Source organism: Protopterus annectens, chromosome 5.part1 (genome assembly GCF_019279795.1).
Source record: "Protopterus annectens isolate FY-2018-M chromosome 5.part1, PAN1.0, whole genome shotgun sequence".
NCBI classification, from domain to species: Eukaryota; Metazoa; Chordata; order Ceratodontiformes; family Protopteridae; genus Protopterus; species Protopterus annectens.
This window is the reverse complement of record NC_056736.1, coordinates 408,097,890-408,119,590: the sequence shown is the minus strand read 5'-3', so window position 1 is coordinate 408,119,590 and position 21,701 is coordinate 408,097,890. Positions and strand designations below refer to the sequence as shown.

The following is a 21,701-nucleotide window of genomic DNA, read 5'->3' as shown; positions in this document are numbered from 1 at the left end:
GGCATCCAACAGGGTATTGTATTGTGGGTATTTTCAAAAAATTTTTGTGTCAAGTGTATGATCAATATTCCTAGTGATAAAGAATCCAAGTATTGAATTTCACAATATTACATATTAAGAATGAATTCAATACCCCACTTGTTGTAATTTAGGTATTGAACGAACTCCAATAAATATTCCTGATCAGACCTCCAAACAAGCCAGCAATCGTCAAGGTACCTGCGCCAGATGTCCAATTCCTGTATGTAAATATTATGGGCCTTATCATAGATAAGCTGTTCCTCCAAGAACCCCATAAATAGGTCGGCATATATTGGTGCAAATGATGCCCCCATTGCTGTGCCTTGGACTTGCCAATAACAATCCTGATGAAAATAGAAAACATTCTTGGTTAGTACCTGCTCCACCATACAAAGTATCAGAGTATTAAAACCCTGTGGGTAAAGATTACCCTTGGCCAACCAATATTCAATGGCCTGTAATCTGGCCCAATGTGAAATATTCGTATATAAAGATTTAACATCAAGGGTGCACATCCACCAGCCGGGCTCAAGTAGGGAGTCTGCCACAATTTGTAGAAATTCAGTTGTGTCTTTCAACCTGGATCTAACTAAACTCAAAAGAGGTTGTAAATGTAGAGTCAAGAATTCTGAAAGTGGTTCTGTTAAAGAGCCCCTGCCTGAAACAATAGTTAGATTTTTATGAATTTTGGGCAGTAAATAAAAAGTTTGTCGATGTGGATCAATCACTGTTAGTTGTTTCTGGGTGTTTTTATCAATAATTCCCTCTTCAACAGCTACGTCCAAAAATTCATCTATCTCCTGTTTACACCTATTGGTGGGGTCTAAGGGCATAGGCATATAATGCTTATTATTCCGTAACTGTGTTTGTGCCTCAGAAACATATTGTTCCATATCCATTACCACCACAGCACCCGCCTTATCCGCTGTGGTAATGACAATATTGGGATTGTCCTTAAAATCCTTTACTGCCTGGAATTCTGACTCCAATAAATTGTTACCCAGTATGAATGATTCCTCTTGTTTAAATTGTAGGTCCCTGATGACTCTGTCTTGAAAAATGGTGACGTGTTTGTCCATTGGTGGCTAGAAAGTGGATTTTCGAAAACGAAAACCAGTAGATCTTTTAGAATTATCCTTATCCCCAAAAAACAATTTCAAGTTAAGTAAGCAACAAAATGACAACACATCCTGTAAAAAATTATATTCATTGACAAAAAAGCCCAGAACAAAAGATAACCCTTTGTCAAGTACCTTTAATTGTGTTTCAGTCAGTGACACAGAGGAAATATTATGTACATTTTGATAACCAATTATTTCTGTATCAGTACATCCAGTAATGTTTCCAAATTCTTGACTGTATCTGTGCCTATGTTTTCTACCCCCCTGTGTCACTTAACCCTAAAGGATGATCCATACTTCTTGTTTTCTTATGCACTGGGAACTCTTGAATAAGTCCATGTTCAGGTTCCATGGTGGAGGATTCCTCCCCTGACATACTGCTGAAATCTGTCTTGGACTTTTTCAGTATAGATCTCTTTTTCCTAAATCTTGTTTGTCCTGAATCCCCCTCCCTGAACCTCACATATTTTTTAGTTCCAAACGGTTTCCCCTCAGCATAATCTGCCTCATCCCTTTGAAATTTGTGTATTTTCTTATTTTTTAATGTTTGTTCCAAAGAAAGTAGTTCTTTGGAGAGCTTAGATAAGCATGAGTTGTAAATTATTTGTCCCTCAAAGGGTTTAATATTTTCACATAGTGTTTTAATATCTGCAACATTAGTGTCAATAATTCTCTCATAAAAAGAAGTTAAAATCTCAACAAACGCCATTGTTGCTGTGTGTTGGACTTTCACCCATTCTTCATTCAATTGTTCATCAGGATTGTTAACAAATGGTTGAATTTTAATTCTAAGTCCTCTAGGTGTTATATTTTTGGCCTTATAGGCCTTAAACAACCTTAAATGCCAAACATTGCTTCTGAGTTGAGTCATACTTTTGGTCAATTTAAAAAAACAATCCCTGCAGGAATCCCTTGGGTCTTTCACTGTATCATCACATATACAAATGCCTTCCTCACTAATACCAAAAATCTGAACATCATCCTTATCTGAGGATAACCCCTGTAGAATAGTTATCAAATCCATTTGTACACTGTTATCTATACAGCATTTATATAAAGTGTTTATCTTGACTAGAAAAAACTTTTATTATCAATTGGATAGTGCAAACAACAATGTCCATACACCAATGATATATCTATAATAGAGGGGAGCAAATGACCCACCACACCAGACAGTGTAAAAATACTTGCCAATAATCAGATATATCAAGAATCCCAATAACATACAGCCAGTAGGGTTTTGGATATTTTCCACTTATAATTTGTCCAAAAATTCCCATTAATCTAGTGGTCTAAAAGAGTTATGCACCCATGCCCTTAGACAATCCTGTGACTATTAAGCCCCACAAACAACAATTTATGAGCAGCTTTACTGTAACAACCACCTGCAATAAACGCCAAGGCATCGCTACGGTGGATCATCACAAAAAAAAAAATATATATATATATATATATATATATATATATATAGTTTAGTGCTTTTTCTATGAGCCGTATGCTTCAAACATCATAACCATCCACAACGGAAATCAACCGTCACTTCTAAAATATAAAAAGCACAATATCTGACAATAAACGTCTTCACATCATCAGTTTCCGTCATCAGACATGTATAGCTGCTTAATCCACATTCGACCCCCAAGGGCCTAATAAGTTCAAATTAACAAACCGAGCACAAGTGCATAACCACTCAACTATAGATTATCCCCCAAAAAAGAGGCTGCATGCATATAAGTTACATGTACAAAAATCAAAAAAGGTCCAATAAACCCAAAAAAGCATCCAATTGGTCCAATTGGTAAGTTACTATCTCTGTAGCGAGTAATTTACTCCCCCTATATCAAGACCAAGTCAAATAAACACTGAATAGACATAAATGTGCGTTCAAAGAGAAATTGAAAAATTTATGACATTAAGAGTATAAAAACATAACATTAGAAGTAGCTAACATAAAGACACGTATTCATGTATATTAAACACATTGCTCTAGTATCAGTGAGTCCTTATCATCAGACCCCAGGAGAAACATGAAAACATAGTTTATGACAAACCTAATTTGTTCAACTAAAAGTCCAGAGACCAACAAAAATGAAAGACACTTTTAAAGTCCTTATTTCGTATTGATAGGAAAATTCAATCCCAATTCGTAACAGCAGAATAAATCCCTGTTAGCAGTATCTGTATAGCCATGATTTTTTTACATTAGCAACAGTCATAAGAAAGCCCAGAAATAACGGCCTCAAATTGTTCCTTCATATGTCCTGAAGTCATAAAGTTCCATGTTCGATATTGGCAAAGAAATACAGTCTCAAATAATGACACCAAAATATGTTGTTTTCTAGAGTATTTGGCAACCTGATAATTGCTTTACAGTCACACAGTTATAGGGGAAGCCCAAAACAGATGATATGAGAAGCTAGGCCCAAAAACCATTCACTCGCTTGCCCCAAAATCGGTTGAGAAATAATACAGAGATGTAATTTTATATAGAGAATCTGTCCCCGTATCGTTAGTAATCACAAAATCACAAAAGACAGTTTTAATTCTCAACAGTAATGTAGTACACAGTAATGGCTCCCATTAAACCAAATGGCTGTTAACGATATCAGTTTAGGATGTCTCGCTCACGCAAAGCATAGTCTGTGTTCAAATAGCCAGGATAACTGCTTTCCAGAAATGTAAATCCATCCCCAGATGAAAAAAAATAAAAATAAAAATGTAACAACTGCCTAATGTACACTGACAACCCTCTCCTCTTACCTCCCAACACTCAGACTTGCAAGAGATGCACTTATATATCCAAATTGGAAGCCACACACTCTCCAGCCAAGACGGGAATAGCTGGTCAAGAGGAGAAGGTCAACATTTGCACCACACTGCATGAAACACATAGCCCGCCAGAACACACACCAGCACTGCCTTCACATATAAACACAAACCACACACCCACCTTTGAGGAGGCTCTCAATAAAAATCTACCCAAACAGCAGAAACCTCCAAGGCAGAAACGCAGTCGACCACCACAACACAACACTAATCATGAGACACATAACTCTCCTAAACAGTGTGCCACTCAACCAAAGCCCCTAAGACAAAACAGCATGCCAACACACTAGTTATAGGTGACTAAATAGTGAGTCACACAGATGTCCCACTCACTAGATTGAATAAGGAGAAAGTAACAGTCAGCTGCCTGTCAGGTGCCAGGATCTGCCATATAAGTCATGCACTCAGGTCCCCTCAACAATAGGTACAAATGTGACTCTGTCATTGTACATGTGGGTGTGAATGACCTGAGATGTACCTCCCTGAACTACATGAAAAGAGACATGGAGGAGCTCTTGGATTATGTAGCCCAGGCGGGTATGACCCTAGCCCTGAGCAGCCTCCTACCATCACCCAGAATTATACCACAGTACAATCAGAAAATGATCAATTTTAACAATTGGCTAAGTTTCTGGTGTCATTCTAAGGGGATCCAGTATCTGTCTGCCTGGGGTGACATGACTGACAGACCTCGATGCTTTGCCAGAGATGGCCTGCATTTGTCACCCCTGGGCTTCTGGATACTGGCCAAGGCTCTTGCCACCCCTATAGTGCCTTTTTTAGGTGGTGTTCCAAAGACCAAATTACTACTGTAACAGCTACAAACAAATGTAATCTGAGGGTCATGCTGCTCAACTCTAGCAGTCTAAATCTTAAAATGCACTCACTCAAAGCACTCCTTAAAATGGAGAACATCGACATTTGTGCTGTAACAGAGACCTGGTTCAAGACAGCAGAAAATACATCTGCACTACTAGGCTATAACTCATTCCACACCTTTCAGCCCCAGAACCTGGACCAAAGCTCCAAAGGTGGTGGTGTTTCCATATTCATAAAGGATGCACACACCTCCAGACTGGTAGCCCAACATAATGCATCAGAGATACTTCAGGTGCAGCTAACATTGGGTAAGACAGCGATTCAGGTCATAGCCTGCTATAGATCCCCAACCATGTCCCAAGACTCACACTCCACATTCCTAAGCACCCTGGAGAATATTAGGGTCCAACCTAACACTCTCATACTGGGCGACTTCAACTACCCTTCTATTAACTGGGAAAACTACTCATGTACCAATACACTTCCCCAACATTTCCTGGAATTCATTAATTCCAATGCCATGGACCAGCTCATTCTTACCCCCACTAGAGGTAGCAACATCCTTGACCTGGTCATTACTAACATGAGTGACCATTCCTCTACACCAATAGTCAACTCTTCCCTGGTTAGATCCGACCATAAACTAATCACCTTGAAAATCCACATCTCTCCCACCCACCCCACAAAGGTAACCACCATGAAAAACTTTTCCAAAGCTAACTTTGGGTTCCTAAAAATAGAGGTGACTAACTTTACAGCACCCATGCAAATGGAGAATAGTTGGATGACCACTGAATCATACACCAATGCACTGTATGAACGCGTACACAAATGCATGGATCTCGCCATACCCAATAGAAGCAAGATGCTCTCCTCCAAAAAAAAGGAAGCCAATCTGGTGGTCCCCTGCCATAAACAAACTCTACAACAGAAGGAGGAAGCTGATGCAGAATAAGGTGAAGTCCCAAGACTGGAAAAACGCCCTTCTCAGCCTCAGCAAAAAATTGAGATCCCTCATCAAATCTTCTAAAGCTATCTATGAAAACAGAATTGCAGCAGATAGTAAAGACAACCACAAGGTCTTCTATAGTTATGTAAAGAATCTCCATGGCAATACCCAGAGAGAATCTCCACAGCAATACCCACATTTGCTCTGAGCCACTGCACAATGGTACCTCCTACACCGAGCCAACAGATATTGCCAATATACTGGCCGACAGATTCAGTGCCAACTTTACCACTCTCTCCCCCACTAAACGACAAATCACAATACCAGTAGATTGCCAGGCATCCAGTATTACTGCTGCACAGGTTAAAACAGCACTGTCCAAGGCCAATAATACAGCTTCTATGGGACCTGACAATATCCCCAGCTGTGTTCTACATGAACTACAGTGTGAATTGGCACCTCATCTGTGTGCTCTGTTCAATCACAGCCTCACCTCAGGCTTTGTCCCTACCGAATGGTGCACTGCTACAGTCATGCCTCTCCACAAAGGAGGAGCAACTACAGACCCTGGAAAATATCGCCCCATTAGCCTGATGAGTCTGATATGCAAAGCTATGGAATGCATCATCATTGACCAAATAAACAAGGATATAGGGAATCTTCAAACTCTGGATCCCACATAGTTTGGTTTTCTGAAGGGTAGATCATGCCTGCTGAACCTGGTCGACTTCTTTGAGTCAGTCACCAGAGCTGTGGATGAAGCCAAGGTGGTTCATACAGCCTACCTTGATCTGGCCAAAGCCTTTGATACCATTTCCACTCAGGAATCATAGAAAAACTCACTAAGCTAGGTATCAACCCCTATATCACTAGGTGGCTTGCAAACTGGCTCACAGATAGAACCCACAGTGTGAAAGTAGCTGACTCCAAGTCAGATTGCCGACCAGTCGCAAGTGGAGTCCCACAGGCTTTGGTCCTGGGTCCTCTCCCATTTGGTATCTACTTCTCTGAAGTCCAGGCCAACATGAATGGATTCTGGCTGACAAAGTTCACAGACGATTGCAAGTTGGGTGCTATTATTCACTCCACAAGTGATGTTGACATCCTACAGAAAGGCCTCACCGAGACCTATGACTGGTGTCAGAACCATGGCCTTAAGCTCAGTGCCAAAAAATGTGTTGTCATCCCCTTTGGGAAAACCCAGTTCCCATGAATTACCACATCGATGGTAGTTCACTGAACACAGAAGGTTTTATAAGAGATCTGGGAACACAGGTTGACAGCAACCTGTCTTTTGACCACCACACTGCCACTAAGTCCTTCTATGTTTTACATCTCATTACTAAGGGTTTTGCATCCAGGAAGAAAGAGGTTATTGTCTCCCCTCTACTCTTCCCTGGTTAGGCCAATCATCGAGTACAATGCCCCATTTGGCATGTACCTCACTAGACACCTGCAACAACTGGAGAAGCCGAAAATGTACCTCACAAAGAGGATCCTAGGTCTTAAACACTTGTTCTATATGAACAGACTCAAAAATCTCCAGCTATTTTCTGTCTCATATTGCCTACTTAGAGGCGATCTCTGCTTGACTTACAAAGCCATGTCTGACCCAGCTCTGTTAGAAATGCTACATCTAAAGAAATCCCAATCCCTCCGCACCACATGCTCCAGAGGCCTCAACCTCATTACCACAATCAACAGAACAAGCTGAAGGGACAGGTTCATAACCCAGAGACTGCCCATGCTATGGAATAGACTTCCCATACATGTCAAACAGAGCACCTCACTGGCCCTATTCAAGAGAAATCTTGATGAGTGGATGGGAAATAGAAAATTCACCCTGGGGATCACTCCAGTGGCTCTACTCTACAGAGGCACCGGGAACTAAAGGTCAGGTGGCACGATGCCAGGGTAATCCTATGGGCTAAGCTTGTAAAAGCTCCAGGGCCATTAGCCTAGTACACTCCTATGAACCTATGAACCTACATAATTGTAGAAACAGGAGGTACTTGCAGAAGGAGGTAAAATACTGATAGAATATTTGTTTATAATCACAATTAAGCCATTATGATATGGCTCTGAAAATGGACTAAAACAGAATATATAGTACATAAAATTAGGAAAGCAGTATACCATTAAAGATAGACAATATGTAATAAGAGGAAACTATACTTGTGATTCCCAGGGAGTAGTATATGTGGCATTATGTGAATTTTGCCCATCATTTTATATAGGCAAAACAGAAAGAAAGCTGAAGCAAAGAATTTATGAGCACCAATATAATATTCAAAAGGTAAGTCTGACAAATGCCCTGGCTAAGCACATAGCCGAGAATCCAACACATAAGTTTGCCTTTACAGTAATTCAGAAAGTTTAACATAATCTAAAAGGGGGACCATGGGAATTAAGATCAAAGGAATGTGAACTTATGTGGCAAATTTGGACATCAGTACATACACCCCCTGGGCTGAATGAATATGCTTCTATAAATGTATATTGAAGTTAAAAGCACTTTCTAGATAAAATGTTAACATAAAGAATATGTTTTTAATCTAATACTTTCGCTATTAAGTTTATTTGATTAGTATAGGTTATATTTATAGACAAACTGATGTTTATCATATCTAACTTATATTTTTTACATACATTTTTTAGATATTTAATTATTTATGCAAGTCATGGATTTATATGGTATTTATTTAATGAAAGATAGTTAGGGTCCTTTAGAGGTGCCTATCATTTTGTCTGATTTTTTTGAATTTTCGATATTTAGATTGAATATAAATACAAACAAAAAGTTTTTGTAATAGTATGTATTTTATGATTTTATAATACTTATTAGGAGTTTTTAATAACATGTAAAAACAAGTTTTTTATACTGTTGCCATAGCTTCTAAGGCATTGCAATAAATTGTAAGTCAGAAAGCAAGGGCACTTTAAATATGAAGTAGTTTTAACTAATAGTTCAATCAAGGATTTAACTGTTTAATTGTTTAATTATGTTGAATGTGAGTATAAAATGGAGGTTTTTATGGCTGTTGAGTTGTCTGATGAAGTTGGGGCATTTGCCTCGACAAAAGCGCTTACAATAAATTGGTCTTTGTGAAGTTTAAAGCAGCTAACTTGCCTTTTTGTTGTTTAAAACAGAATATTTGTTGAAAAATGGCTAATCTGGCATCATATCTGTAGAATAAAGTTTAATGTTGATCAGGGGATAGATAACTGTCCAAAAGTGAATGGTTTTCAGGCTAAATCTGGAACATACTGTTGTACCTTTATCAGGAGTAAATATCTGAACCTTGAACATACATATTAAGCTAATGTAATCATTATATTCTGCAAAGTAAATATGTCTCTGTCTTTGTATGTTTGTCTGTCTATTTTTGGCCAGATGTGCATGGTTATCTAAATTCCAGGACACCAGCCAGTGGCTTCAGATCGACCTAAAAGAGATCAGAGTGATTTCAGGCATCCTGACTCAGGGGCGATGTGATGCTGATGAGTGGATGACGAAGTACAGCATACAATACAGAAGTGACGAAAATCTGAGCTGGGTGTATTACAAAGACCAGACAGGAAACAATAAGGTTAGTCATACACTTTAAATTCTTACATTCACTCCATTCTTCACTAATGTTGAGCAGCACACTCCTGTGATCCCCTAAAAATGTTTATATAGAAAAGTCTTGGTAAAGGAAACTAAGGATATAGCAGAAAAATGGTATAGTCATTAGAAAACATTGCTTCCAATAAGTGCATAGTACATCATGCTTTAATTTAATTTTAATGTGAACTAGAAGGCATGAACTTTATTTTTTCATAGGTAGTTAATGTTGCCTTGTCCGTAAGACAACTTTTTTCCTATCATACTTTTACCTGTCTTGTTATTTTAGTGGGTTGGCTACAGTTGTTATATAAGCTATTCTTTGTTGTTATACTCAGAAACTAGTTGTCTTCAGTGAATTATTAGTGCTGGAGAATGGAAGAATCAGTTAGGACTCTGATCTTCTGCAGGGTTCTCCTTGAGAAATGGTACTAACCTTATTATTTTGTGGCCTGCTGACATCTTGTGACTATGCAACAGATTGCATGCATATTACATTCCCTATGACTGATGCTCCATATCTTACATACTGCAGTGAGCTTTAACTTAGGTAGAATATTTAACGTATGCCAAATCACTGGTATAGAGATATTTGCCTTGGCTACTGCCACTGCAATCTTAGCTCATCAAGCATCTTGACCATCAGAGAGTATGGTGGGGAGGTGAGAAAAGTAGCTTGCAACTGGCTGTCCTATTTTGGAGGAATGTGCAGTCTATACCACTGTCAGTTATTTCTTAGTGAATGTTGTAAGGCACGTGAAAAGCATTATAAATTCTGTATTTTGTATATTCAATGACAATGATGGCTTGGTGCCTTGAAGACAAATGTATATAAGTGTGTCTCTGCTTTCTGCTTGACACTGTTACATGACTGCATGTGTCTGTGCTCTTATATATATATATATATATATATATATATATATATATATATATATATATATATGCGCACATATGATTCCCCTGCATTTCACTGAATATACATTTGTTCGACAAATACAGGAAGTGTCATTTAATGTCAACAGTGAGGATGGCCAAATGGTGGATAAGACAAATGTACGGAATGTTGATACTGGTAGGTGGGGTTGGGGGGTGGGAATCTGTGTGCGTGTGTGTGTGTGTGTGTGTTTGTGTGTGTGTGTGTGTGTGTGTGTGTGTGTGTGTGTGTGTGTGTGTGTGTGTGTGTGTGTGTGTGTGGTGTTTATCTGAGTTAGGGTTAGGGTCACAGTGAGTGAAAGATGGGTGTTGCGTGTTTGTGTGCAAGTTTGTGTATTTTAAGATAAGGGTTAGGTTAGGGGATAGGTGTAGTGTTGTTTGTGTTTGTGAATGTTTGTGTGTCTGAGTCTGTCTTGTGTATTGAAAGTGTTATGGGAAGGCTTTAATGATCATAAGGTGTAGGGTTAGCGTTGGGGGAAGGAGGCAGTGTTAGGGTTTCTGGATCCCTTACAGTCGACAGGAACTCCTCCTTCTCAGTTAATGGTGGTTTGGTAGGAGGCTCACCAACAGTAGTTTGTCATTCCTGTACCACAGCCTTGGCTCTATTAATAGTATTCTTGACCATATCAGTGACCCTATGTCTGACACTCTTGTAGTAATGGCCCTGGCCACACACAATATTCACATTATTGACCATCTGCTGCCAGACACAGTCATGGAAGGGCTTGTCAGCTAAATGAATCCCATGTAGACTGAGAGCCTGGACTGTGATATCATTCTCAGCATATGAAACTGGAGGTTTACATGGAACTGACACCTTTTGGTTTCGGTGTCAAACCCCTGTTGTGAAGTAAAAAATAAAAATATATATATCAGACAAAAACAACACACCAAAGGATGAGGTTTTGCAGACTGATCTAATACTGGGGGAGAAAATATCATTGTGTAGGCATCACTGTTTAAAATGTAAATAACATATTTGAAGGATATCAGTGCAAGACCTATACAAATGCCATACCCCCCCCCAAAAAAATAGCAATAACATAAAACTACAGGGTGGGATGAACAATGATGGTAGGGGCATATAGAAGAATAGTCAGGTATACAACTAATATTTATACAGAGCAGTATAAGCAGAGAACAGTTTCTTAATGTAACAGTAATCCATATAAACTTCACAAGTCAGACATGTCTCAGCATCCTCAGAATGTTGCCAGAAACCCAGGAAATAGAAGTAAAAAAGCATTGTAATAACAGCTGTTCATATGTAGTTTGCAAAAATGCAACTTTGCAAAGTTAGACAGCACTCATCACAACTAAATGCATTCAAAATATAAATCTGTACGCAGTACTTGTAAAGAACATCAATACCCTGACAGAGTTTTAAGAGAGTTCCCAAAAAAGTATTGAAATGCAACAGTTCTAACAGTCAACAACAGTAGTTTTGTTTGGCAACACTAGGGTAACCAGGCAGTATTCCCTAGTCTGATGGACATGTCACAGCCTCAGGTTCTGCTTATATGGTGTAGATTAATCTCATAGGTATGCTGAATATGTTTATTCTTGAATCTCTCAATCTGCTCAAGGTGTTGAGCAGGTAAATGAGGTTAATACCTACATGATGACATGTATATGCCCTAGCAGTACAAGAGAGAGTATTAAGACCTAAGGCTAAGTATTGCCTTGCAAGGGTGCCTCATTTGCATCTCTGCAAGTTCAGTTACTTGTTCATCACTCCTGCTCATGAAAAGTACCCTTACAGAGAATCTGTCAGAGAGAAACATCTTACAGAGAAGGTTTCATGTTATTTACTGACTTAGGAGAGAATTTTGATATAAGCTTTAGTTAACATTTTGTAAGAAGATTATGTGTCTGTGATGACAAAGTTCACGTAAATCATATGAAATATATGTAACGAAGAAATACAGAAAAAAAGTCAAACTCATTATAAAATGTAATACATCCAAGGAACAAAGGAATTACAATGAAGTAATACACACTAAAATAAATATCAACAGTCTATGCTTGACTATCATCATTTCTGCAGAATTGTACTTTGATATGCCACGACAACTGTTTGATAACATGGGTATATTGCTACCTAAATATAAATGACAGAAGTACAAACCTGAATATGTGTGCTTGACATTTTATATATCACTTTGTAAATTTTCAGGTGGCAAAAAATGATAATTATGCCAGTGTTTCATAGTAATGCCATAATTGCAGGGTTCAAATCACATCTCTGTGAAAGTAGGGACCCTTACTATCAACATTTTATTTGGATAAGGCCACAACACTGAGAATTCAACATAATGATTTATGATTACTATTTTTATTGTTGTTGTTTTGGCTTCATCCTTTCATTATCAGTTGGGATTGCATTTTAGGGCCAGTCAGTGATGGCCTACACTGAATGATAGTTCACTTTCTGTGGTAAAAATTCAAAATTTAATTTCACATGTACAAATACTTAAACATCAGTTGTGCAAATGGGACTGGCAATGGTGCATCTCAGTCAGCACTTTGGACAGTACCGAATGTGGAAATACACCTATGTGTTAATGAAGTATGTTCTGACTAACAGTCCAAGCAGTGCAGGGTTTGAATCCACATTAGGGTTAATTTTTCTTTAGGGATCATAATACATTTTTGTGACGTACTTGAACATGAACTACACTTACAATTTAAACTGTGAATGCTGCAATAAAAGTGTGCATAATGGATGCTAAACAAGATAAATGTGATCTGTAGCACATGTAGTAGCCATACCACTGATTATATTAGAATCACCACCCTTCTATCTGCATGATGTCACAAACAGTACTTGTGAAAATGTATGAGGCAGTACAATTAGAAACATAATAGTTTGGGGAAATATGAAGATCACAGCTACACAGCTTTAAAATATGTATGATCATGGATTCATTGGAATATATTTTCATTACTCCACGTGTATAATGTAATGAGCTATGCTGTGTAGACCATCACATCCTGTAAACTCTGGTTGGCTTCTTCCCCAATATATGTTGTAACATAAATGCTTCATAATGTCAATGAAAACAACAGACATTAAACAAAGTCAGCATTCTAAAAGGTTTCATAAGTTCATAGGTAAGTACTAGGCTAACTGCCCCTGTTGGTCATTTTAACCCTAGCCAATTTCCCTTGGTGAGAATCAAACCCTATACATCTTGTCCCCATAGCCATTATGCCAACCCCAACCCCCAACCGATGGGGCCTCAGTTTAACATCTTATAGGTTCATAGGTTCATAGGTATATACTAGGCTACCAACCACTAGGGCCCTTATAAGCCTAGCCATCAAAACCAAATATGACCCACAAATTTGATTTATATAGGGAAAATATACTGATTACCTTTGCCTGTCATAGACATAGATGCAAGACAAGGGGTGAATTTCTGATTACCCATCCAATGGACCAAGCTGGGCTTAAATATTGAACTATGTTACCAAGGTGGATGGCAGTATGCAGACTGATTATAAAAATATTGAATAAGAGAGGGCCCAATATTGATCCTTGTGGGATGCCAATAGTGATTGATAAGAAGGAGGAAAGATATTTATTTCCATGTGACTGCCTGCTGTCTGTCAGTCTGATAGATATGGAACCGTGATAGAGATGATTAGGAGCTGCAGAGGAAAGAAAGTTCAGTAGGAAGGTGTTGATGGAATATGGTGTCAAATACTTTTATAAATCTTAGAATACTGAAGATACCAGATTGTATTTATTCCTTGTTGGTTTATGATATTGGTGAAGTTGAGTAGGGCAGCGGTAGAGCCATAGTTTTATTTATTTATTTATTTATTTAACATGTGTTTACCAGGGAAGTCTGACTGGGCTAGTTGCCTATCTTCAGAGCAGGCCCAGGGAGAAAAGCTCTACATAGATGTAAACAGTATGACAGCACAAAATTATACAGATCATAAGAATTATACAGATGATAAAGAAATCATACTATACAATGGAATATTATTCAGTGTTAGTCTAACAGCATACAATTAGATGCACTCATTTTGCTGAAAGTTATATATACATCAGAAAAGACATGGGAAAAGATTTTGAGAGTGGGCTGAGATGGGGAAATGTCAGGTAAGTTCAGCCTGGTAAGGAACAAGAGCATAGCCAGTTGTTATGTAGATGGATCTTTGTCAGGATTTTGAGCTGTGCTGGATTGGCTGTGTTTCGTATAGTCTGAGGGATAGAGTTCCATGCATTAGAAATATGATTAGAGTAAAGAGAGTCTCTGCAGCTGTTGTTAGAGTTTGTAACTTTTAATAGTAGTTTGTCAGAGGATCTCAGGGCCCTGTTGTTGAGGTGAATTTGTATTAAGTTGCGTATGGCTAGACATTTTTCAGGATGGTATACTACAGAGTGGGTTAGGGTAAGCTGGTTTACGGATAAGAGGATAGGTATTTCTAGCCATTTGAGTTGATTTAGAGTGAGGCAGCGATGGGTTCTATGGGGTAGGTTGGAGGCAAATCTGACTGTTTTGTGGTATAATGTTTCAAGTTTTCTTAAGTCAGCTTTCCTGAGGTTTGTGAGTATGAGGGAGATGTAGAATAGGATGGATAGAAGTTGGGTTCTGGTGAGGTCTAAATTCATGCTAGGTGCTGGAGAGAAGGTTGTTAGAGTTAAAGTACTGCATAAAATCTGAGTGGATGCATTTAACTAATAATTTTGACAGAGGGAAAAGGATGTGCCACCTTTGTGGAGTAATATTATATAGGAAGCTTTTCAGATGGATTGAACTTATCTCTCAGGCATGGATTGGTTTACCATTATTGTGACACTCCTGCACTGGCCGACTAATCAAGAAGCCTCAGTCCCACCACTGGCAACAGTGAGGGATGTACACAGGAGTAGAGCACCCCATTTATGCTGCACTAGTGTGTCAGGAATTGATCTACCTGGTGTGGACATAGAACTCACAGACGTCTGAACCAAAGGCGAGTTTGGACCTGTTGCAACATTCACACTGACAATGTTCAGTTATGAATGTCATCAACCATCCCAGAGAACATGCTCAGAGGGGGTAATATATAATATGAAATGTAAATGAGATATCAACATTAACCAGCATTTGCTAGAGTCACTGTGGAGCTTTTGTAAATACATTGATCAGCACACATGGAAATGTATAACTGCCATGTTTGTCACATACAGTGGACATTGATGAAATCATACCCAATTCTATCCTATTTCTGTGCTTTCTGTCACACATATGTTGTCTAGCTTGTCAGTCATTGCACATAAGCCAGTACATACGAGATCTGAATTAGGCACCAGTTCCCTGTCATTCTTCCCTTTTATCTTTGAAAAGACAAAGCAGGCAACAGTGAGGGTAGTGCTCTTATTAGAGCACAAAGGTGGTGTCAGGAGGAAACTAAAACATTTGCTGGAGTCCTTGTTGACCATTAGAACGGACAGCTGCTGCAAGACAACAATACTGGATCACAGTACAAGGTTGAGGCTTGGAATAGCTTGACAAGGCAGTCACTAGTGCAACTGGCATCCCACACACTGATGAACAATGCCATCACCATTACGGTAACTTGAAAATACAAAAAGGTGTTCATTATTTCTTTTTTTATTTTCTCTTCTGTGTATTTTCTACAGAGATAAAAGGAAATAGGGAGGCACATCAAGAGAGACCACTATGTCTCAGAAAGGCATGGAGTAAGTATTGCTCAGATATGACTGATAGCCATTTTATAACAGCATTGATTCTGAAATCATGTTGACAATTCTATGAACATCAGTCTGTAATGGCTTGACAAAGTCAGATATGACTAAGCATACTCTATACATCCAAACCATGTATACCTGTTCTAATAGCTCTGGCAACATTCCATTAGGCAATGTTATGTCAATGTAGGTGTTTAGGAGTTCAAACCAAACAGCAAATAGGCCGTATTACTTGAGATTTTACTATTTTGCAATCAATAATTTAGAATAAAAAGTTACTCATTTCACATAGACATTTTATGAGTTGTAGTGCATGAAGCATATATGCAATAATCACACTAGTTGTATAATGTTTATAATATTGATGAGAGTATTGTTTCCTTTAACAAATATTTATAGCTTTACATGTGGATGTGAAAAATCTAAACAGTTATGTGGGAATATGCATGGACTGGAATATATTACAATTACATGGCATTTATGATATTTTTCTATGTTGTCTCACCCCTCCCCAACCTATCTCTCTCTCTCTCTCTTTTTCCCTCCAATGGCATTTGGACTATAATTCCTGCCATAACAAAAATGACCACCAGCACAGGGTACTAGAATGGCCACAGGGACTCAAACCACTATCCCTCCACAGGTGGCTGTGGCAGCATCACCACAGACAGCAGAGGCACACAGCACTTCTGGGTCACAACCTGGCAGCATTACCTCCACAACTCCTGCACTACCTACACCAACTGCATCAGATAGCTCTGCAAGGGGGCTGGTGCACTGACATCTCTTGGGAGTAGTGCCAATGAAGGTAGTGACTTTGTCACTTGCCAAGAGCTGACATGGCTGAAGGAGGAGATAATGGAAAGGAGTCTCAATGTCTGCATTGGCAGAATGGTATAAATCTTGCATCAATTAGCCAAATTAATGCCCCATTCAGCACTACCCAAGGTGCCAGGGGCAGGAGACCATAATTGGAGTTCAGAAGGTGAGGACTAGTGTCTCACTGCACTCATGCTGGACAAGGATGCACCTCTGAAGTCCCATACCTATCCACAATCATGGTATCAGCCAACCTTATGTGTCTATCACCATCCCTGTCTGTCTTGTATGTCCTGTATGTATGTATCTGCTACCTAACCTACTCTACCTACCCCTCTTACTCCTAATTACTTTCTCCACCATTCCTCTCTCGCCACAAAAATAAAAATGGCCACCTGTCCCACAAAACACTGCATCCCATACATAGCTATACACTTCACATAGGTGTGTATGACATGCTTGGTTTGGTCAAATTTGTCACACATTTTTAAGTTATCACACACCCTGTATGTTGTGACTATCCAAATTCATCACATTCTTTCGACAAATACACTATTAGCTTGTGAAGAAGTAGATAGCTATGATGCTTTCCCACCACTATCTTGAATATTCCTTAATTCTTCCTCCAGTGTCTTGCCCTCTGCTTGTTCCCCATTTTCACAACTGTCCTATTAACTCCTTTTCACACCTTAATCCAGTCAAAAAATAGACTCACACCATAGTTCATACCTCTCAGCTGTCCAGATTTTTGCCTCATATTTTGGTCTGTGCCTCATACAATTAGTGGTTTATGGTAAATCACTGAGGACTGCAGTCAGTACATAATGACATACATTTGAGTTTCAGACTTTCTTTCAGAAAATGCTTGCTAATATAAATCCTGTTATTTCAGCAACTTTCTAAGTTTATAAGAGAAATATTTAAAGTCTGTCCCCCTTTTTGCTCTTCATCCAACTATTATTTTAAGCTGTGTCCAGATTTCTCATGCTAATAGGTGGTATAGTGACAGGTAGGCCTGGATTATCCAAGAGATCTTGTTGTGCACTTCCACTCAAGAGAAATATTTACACCAGGAAAGGGCTCTCCCAACCATTTCAATCTCTTTTAGACCAAGTATCTGCATTGCAACACTTTGATGTCATCCTTTCACACTTGTAGTAAAACATCTCCTGTGGCATGAGTGGCTAATACATGGCCCTCTAGATTGTGAACTTAAATAGACAGTTGTTCAAATCCAGTAAAAACTGACTGGTATAAGTGTATGTGAGTGACTCTATCACTAGGTATGACTGGCTTTTCTGACAAATATGATGTGTGCACTTCCACTCAATGGAAAGTTACACAGGGGGAGGGCTCCCACAACTCTTTCACTTACTTTTAAGCCAAACATTTGCCTTGGAAGACAGCAATGATGTCATCCCTTCAAACATGTTTTGTCTCACATTTGTAGTAAGGCTTTTCCTGTGAGTATTCAAATTTGGCAAAGTATAGTAATGTATGTGTGTGTACAACAACAGTTATAGACAGGACTGTCTTACACAACAGATGGTTGACTCACACTTGTGTGAATACTTATAGGTTTAAAGGTTCATAGGAGGTTACTAAGCTAACAGCTCTAGAGCCTTTATAAGCCTAGCCATTTTAATCCCAGGTTGCCCCAATTGTCCTTGGTCAGATGGATGTACTTTACAGATCAGCAACGACTATCCCTGTCAACGAGAACATGGTTGCAACTCCTGGGGTGAATTTGCAGTTATCCATCCATTTCTCCAAGTTGCACTTGAATAGAGTCATGAGGAGCTCTGCTTCACAAGAATTGGAAGTTTATTCCAGAGCAGTGGCAATCTCTTGGAGACATACCTGTCTGTCCAGCATATTCTGTTTATGTCACTGGAAAGGTTGAGATCTCTAGAGTGAGTGATTTTAGAGGCTTTTGATTTGTGGATGTGCAGCATTTCCATCAGGTCTGGGTCAGAGACTGCCCTGTAGGCCAGGCACAAGTTGTCTGTCAGTAGCCTATATGATACAGAGTACAGTGACAAGTCTTTCAGTCTATGCACGTAGATCATGGTTTGGAGGCCCTGTATCTTCTTAGTGAGAAACCTCTGTAGTCTCTCCAGTTGCTGCAGGTGCCTGGTGAGATACATGCAGTAGGGAGCATTGTACTCTATTAATGGTCTTATTAGGCTCAAGCAAAGTGGGGTTATAACATCCTTAGACCTGGATGCAATGCCTTTACTTATGAGATGCACAATGTAGAAGGCTTTCCTTACCACAGTGGAAACCTGGTGGTCAAAGTTCAGATTGCTGTCGATCTGTGTTCCCAGATCTCGCACCACTGGGTGTGAACTTACAGGGGTGCTGTCAATATTGTAATTAGTGGGGAATTCCCCTTTGCTAAATGATGAAATAGTGCAATAGTGCATTTTTTTGCATTTAGTTTTAGACTGTGACTTTGGCACCAGTCATTTGTTTGTGTTAGCCCCTCTTGTAATATGTTAACATCATGGGGGACTCAATGATTGTGCCTAGTTTGCAATCATCTGCAAACTTAGTAAGCCAAAGGCTGTCTACTTTAGCCTGGACGTCCGATAAATAAATTCTAAATAGTAAAGTGCCCAGTTCAAATCCTTGCAGTACTCCACTGGAGACGGGTCTACTGGTAGAGGTGGAGTCACCAACTTTGACAGCATGTGTTCTGTCGGTGAGCCAATTAGCTAACCATCTAGTGATATAAGGGTTAACAGGTAGCTGGGAGAGTTTTCAATGATACTCAAGTGGGGAATTATGTCAAATTGCTTTGGCTAGGTCCAGATAGGTGGTATGCACTGTCTTACCTTAATCCAGGTCTTTGGTGACTTTCTTGAAGAAGTCTACCAGGTTCAATAAGCACACTCTACCCTTAACAAAGCCAAACCATCTTGGGTATAGCGTTTGAAGGACACTTATGTCTTTGTTGATAAGGTCCATGATAATTCTTTCTATGGCCTTGCAGATGAGGCTGGTTAGACTTATGGGTCTATAGTTCCCAGGGTCGGTTGATGCCCCCCTTTATGTAAAGGGATTACTCTTGCTGTTCTCCATTCTGCTGGTACAAAGCCAGGCTATGGTTTAAAAGAACGGCAAGTGGGTCAGCTAGGTCCTGTTGTAGTTTGCTTAGTAAACAACCTGGGATGTTGTCTGGTCCCACAGAGGCCATTTAATAAAACAAAAAAGAGGCAAAAAAAAAAAAAAACTGTTTTTTGTATGTTAGTGCTTTCATCAAGTTTAATAACTCAACTTCTTCAGGTAAACAGAACAACCATATCAAATACACTTAAATATCAAATACAAAATCACATGATCAAAGGTAAAAGTCATATGACCAAGCAATGTTTAAACGTTTAAAGTAACTACGTTACTTTTCTGAAAAAAACATTTTTGAATGCATATGAAGGCATCCAAAATACATATAAAGTACCATCCGCACTCTGAAAAACATTCAGCATCATCATTTTATAAAATATACATAAGCAAAAATACACAAATAATTTAAAAATATAAACTATTCAACAAGTCAAACTCTTCAATTTCAGCACGCATACTATAGAACACAGATCATTTAATCCTGGTTGATTATAGGCATGTGTTCTAATCTGCAAAATTAACTCACGCTGTTCAAATCTTAGGGTTTGTGAACCACCCCTTTCATCATACTCAACTTGATCTATCACTATAAATAAAAATGAGTGGCTTGGGTGATTGTTCACATGTTTAGCTAAAGCACTTTCCAACCTCCCTTTTTTAATATTATATAGGTGTTCATACACACACTCTCTTAATTTACAGTCAGTCTTGCTTATGTAAAAACTAGGACAAGACTGGCACTGGGCTAAATACACCATTGTACTGGAATTACAGTTGTACTTGCCCTTACAAGCATACTTTCTCCCTTTCAGTGTGTATGTATAACCCACATCCATATGCTTACAAAAGGCACAGGTCTCACATTTAAACACACCTTGTTTCCTTTTCAGTCCCACATTTTTAAATTGTAATAACCCTTTCAGGTTTTGAGCTCTTCTAAAAATAAATTTAGGGTAAGCACCTAATTTATTCACTAAGGATCCCTCCGATGCTATTACACACCAATTCTTAATCAAGACCTGTTTAATGTTTCTAGCATCAATATTATAAGGGGTTATAAAAGTCAAGGATAGTTTACTGTTTCACTTAGTTGGATATCATCACTCGCTGTACCCCCATTTCCTTTATACATTGTCCACCTCCCAAGATAGCTTGAAAATAACCAACATTCCTTTTCATTTGAACTTCATTCACCAATTCTTTGAGTAAGTGTACCAGGTAGCATATCTTCAAAAACATTTGGACTAACAAGTCACATTCAATCATGAAATCAAAATGAGTTGTGCACATTCTGGCTGCTCTTACGAGCTGTCCCTTCACAACAATTTTTTTTCTGATAACAAGGGTGAGCACTAGTAAAATGCAAAAAAAGAGTTTGAATATGTCTCCTTTCTATACATCTTCACTTTATAACCTCCATTCTGTCTATCCTTAGTGAATAAATTAGGTGTATTTTATATGCCTTCATATGCATTCATAATTTTTTTTCAGAAAAGTAACACGGTTACTTTAAAAGTTTAACATTGCTTGGTCATATGACTTTTACCCTTGATTATGTGATTTTGTATTTGGTATTTAAATGTATTTGATATGGTTGTTCTGTTTGTTTGAAGAAGTTGAGTTATTAAACTTAACGAAAGCACTAACATATAAAAAACAGTTTGTTTCCATTTTTTGCCTCTTTTTTGTTTTATTAAGTGGTTTATCAGTTTTCTTTGGAGTATGAGTTCCCATAGATGCCATGTTTTTGGCCTTGGAGAATGCAGATAT

At 38.7% G+C, this 21,701-nt stretch overlaps 1 protein-coding gene across 1 annotated transcript in view; it reads left to right on the top strand.

Annotated features, from left to right (window-relative positions):
- RS1 (retinoschisin 1) overlaps positions 1 to 21,701 on the top strand; it is a 132,001-nt gene that overhangs the window by 97,654 nt on the left and 12,646 nt on the right. The window contains exon 4 of the mRNA XM_044072788.1: positions 9,131 to 9,326. Coding sequence (XP_043928723.1) covers positions 9,131 to 9,326 — 196 coding nt within the window. The remainder of the gene's footprint in view (positions 1 to 9,130; positions 9,327 to 21,701) is intronic.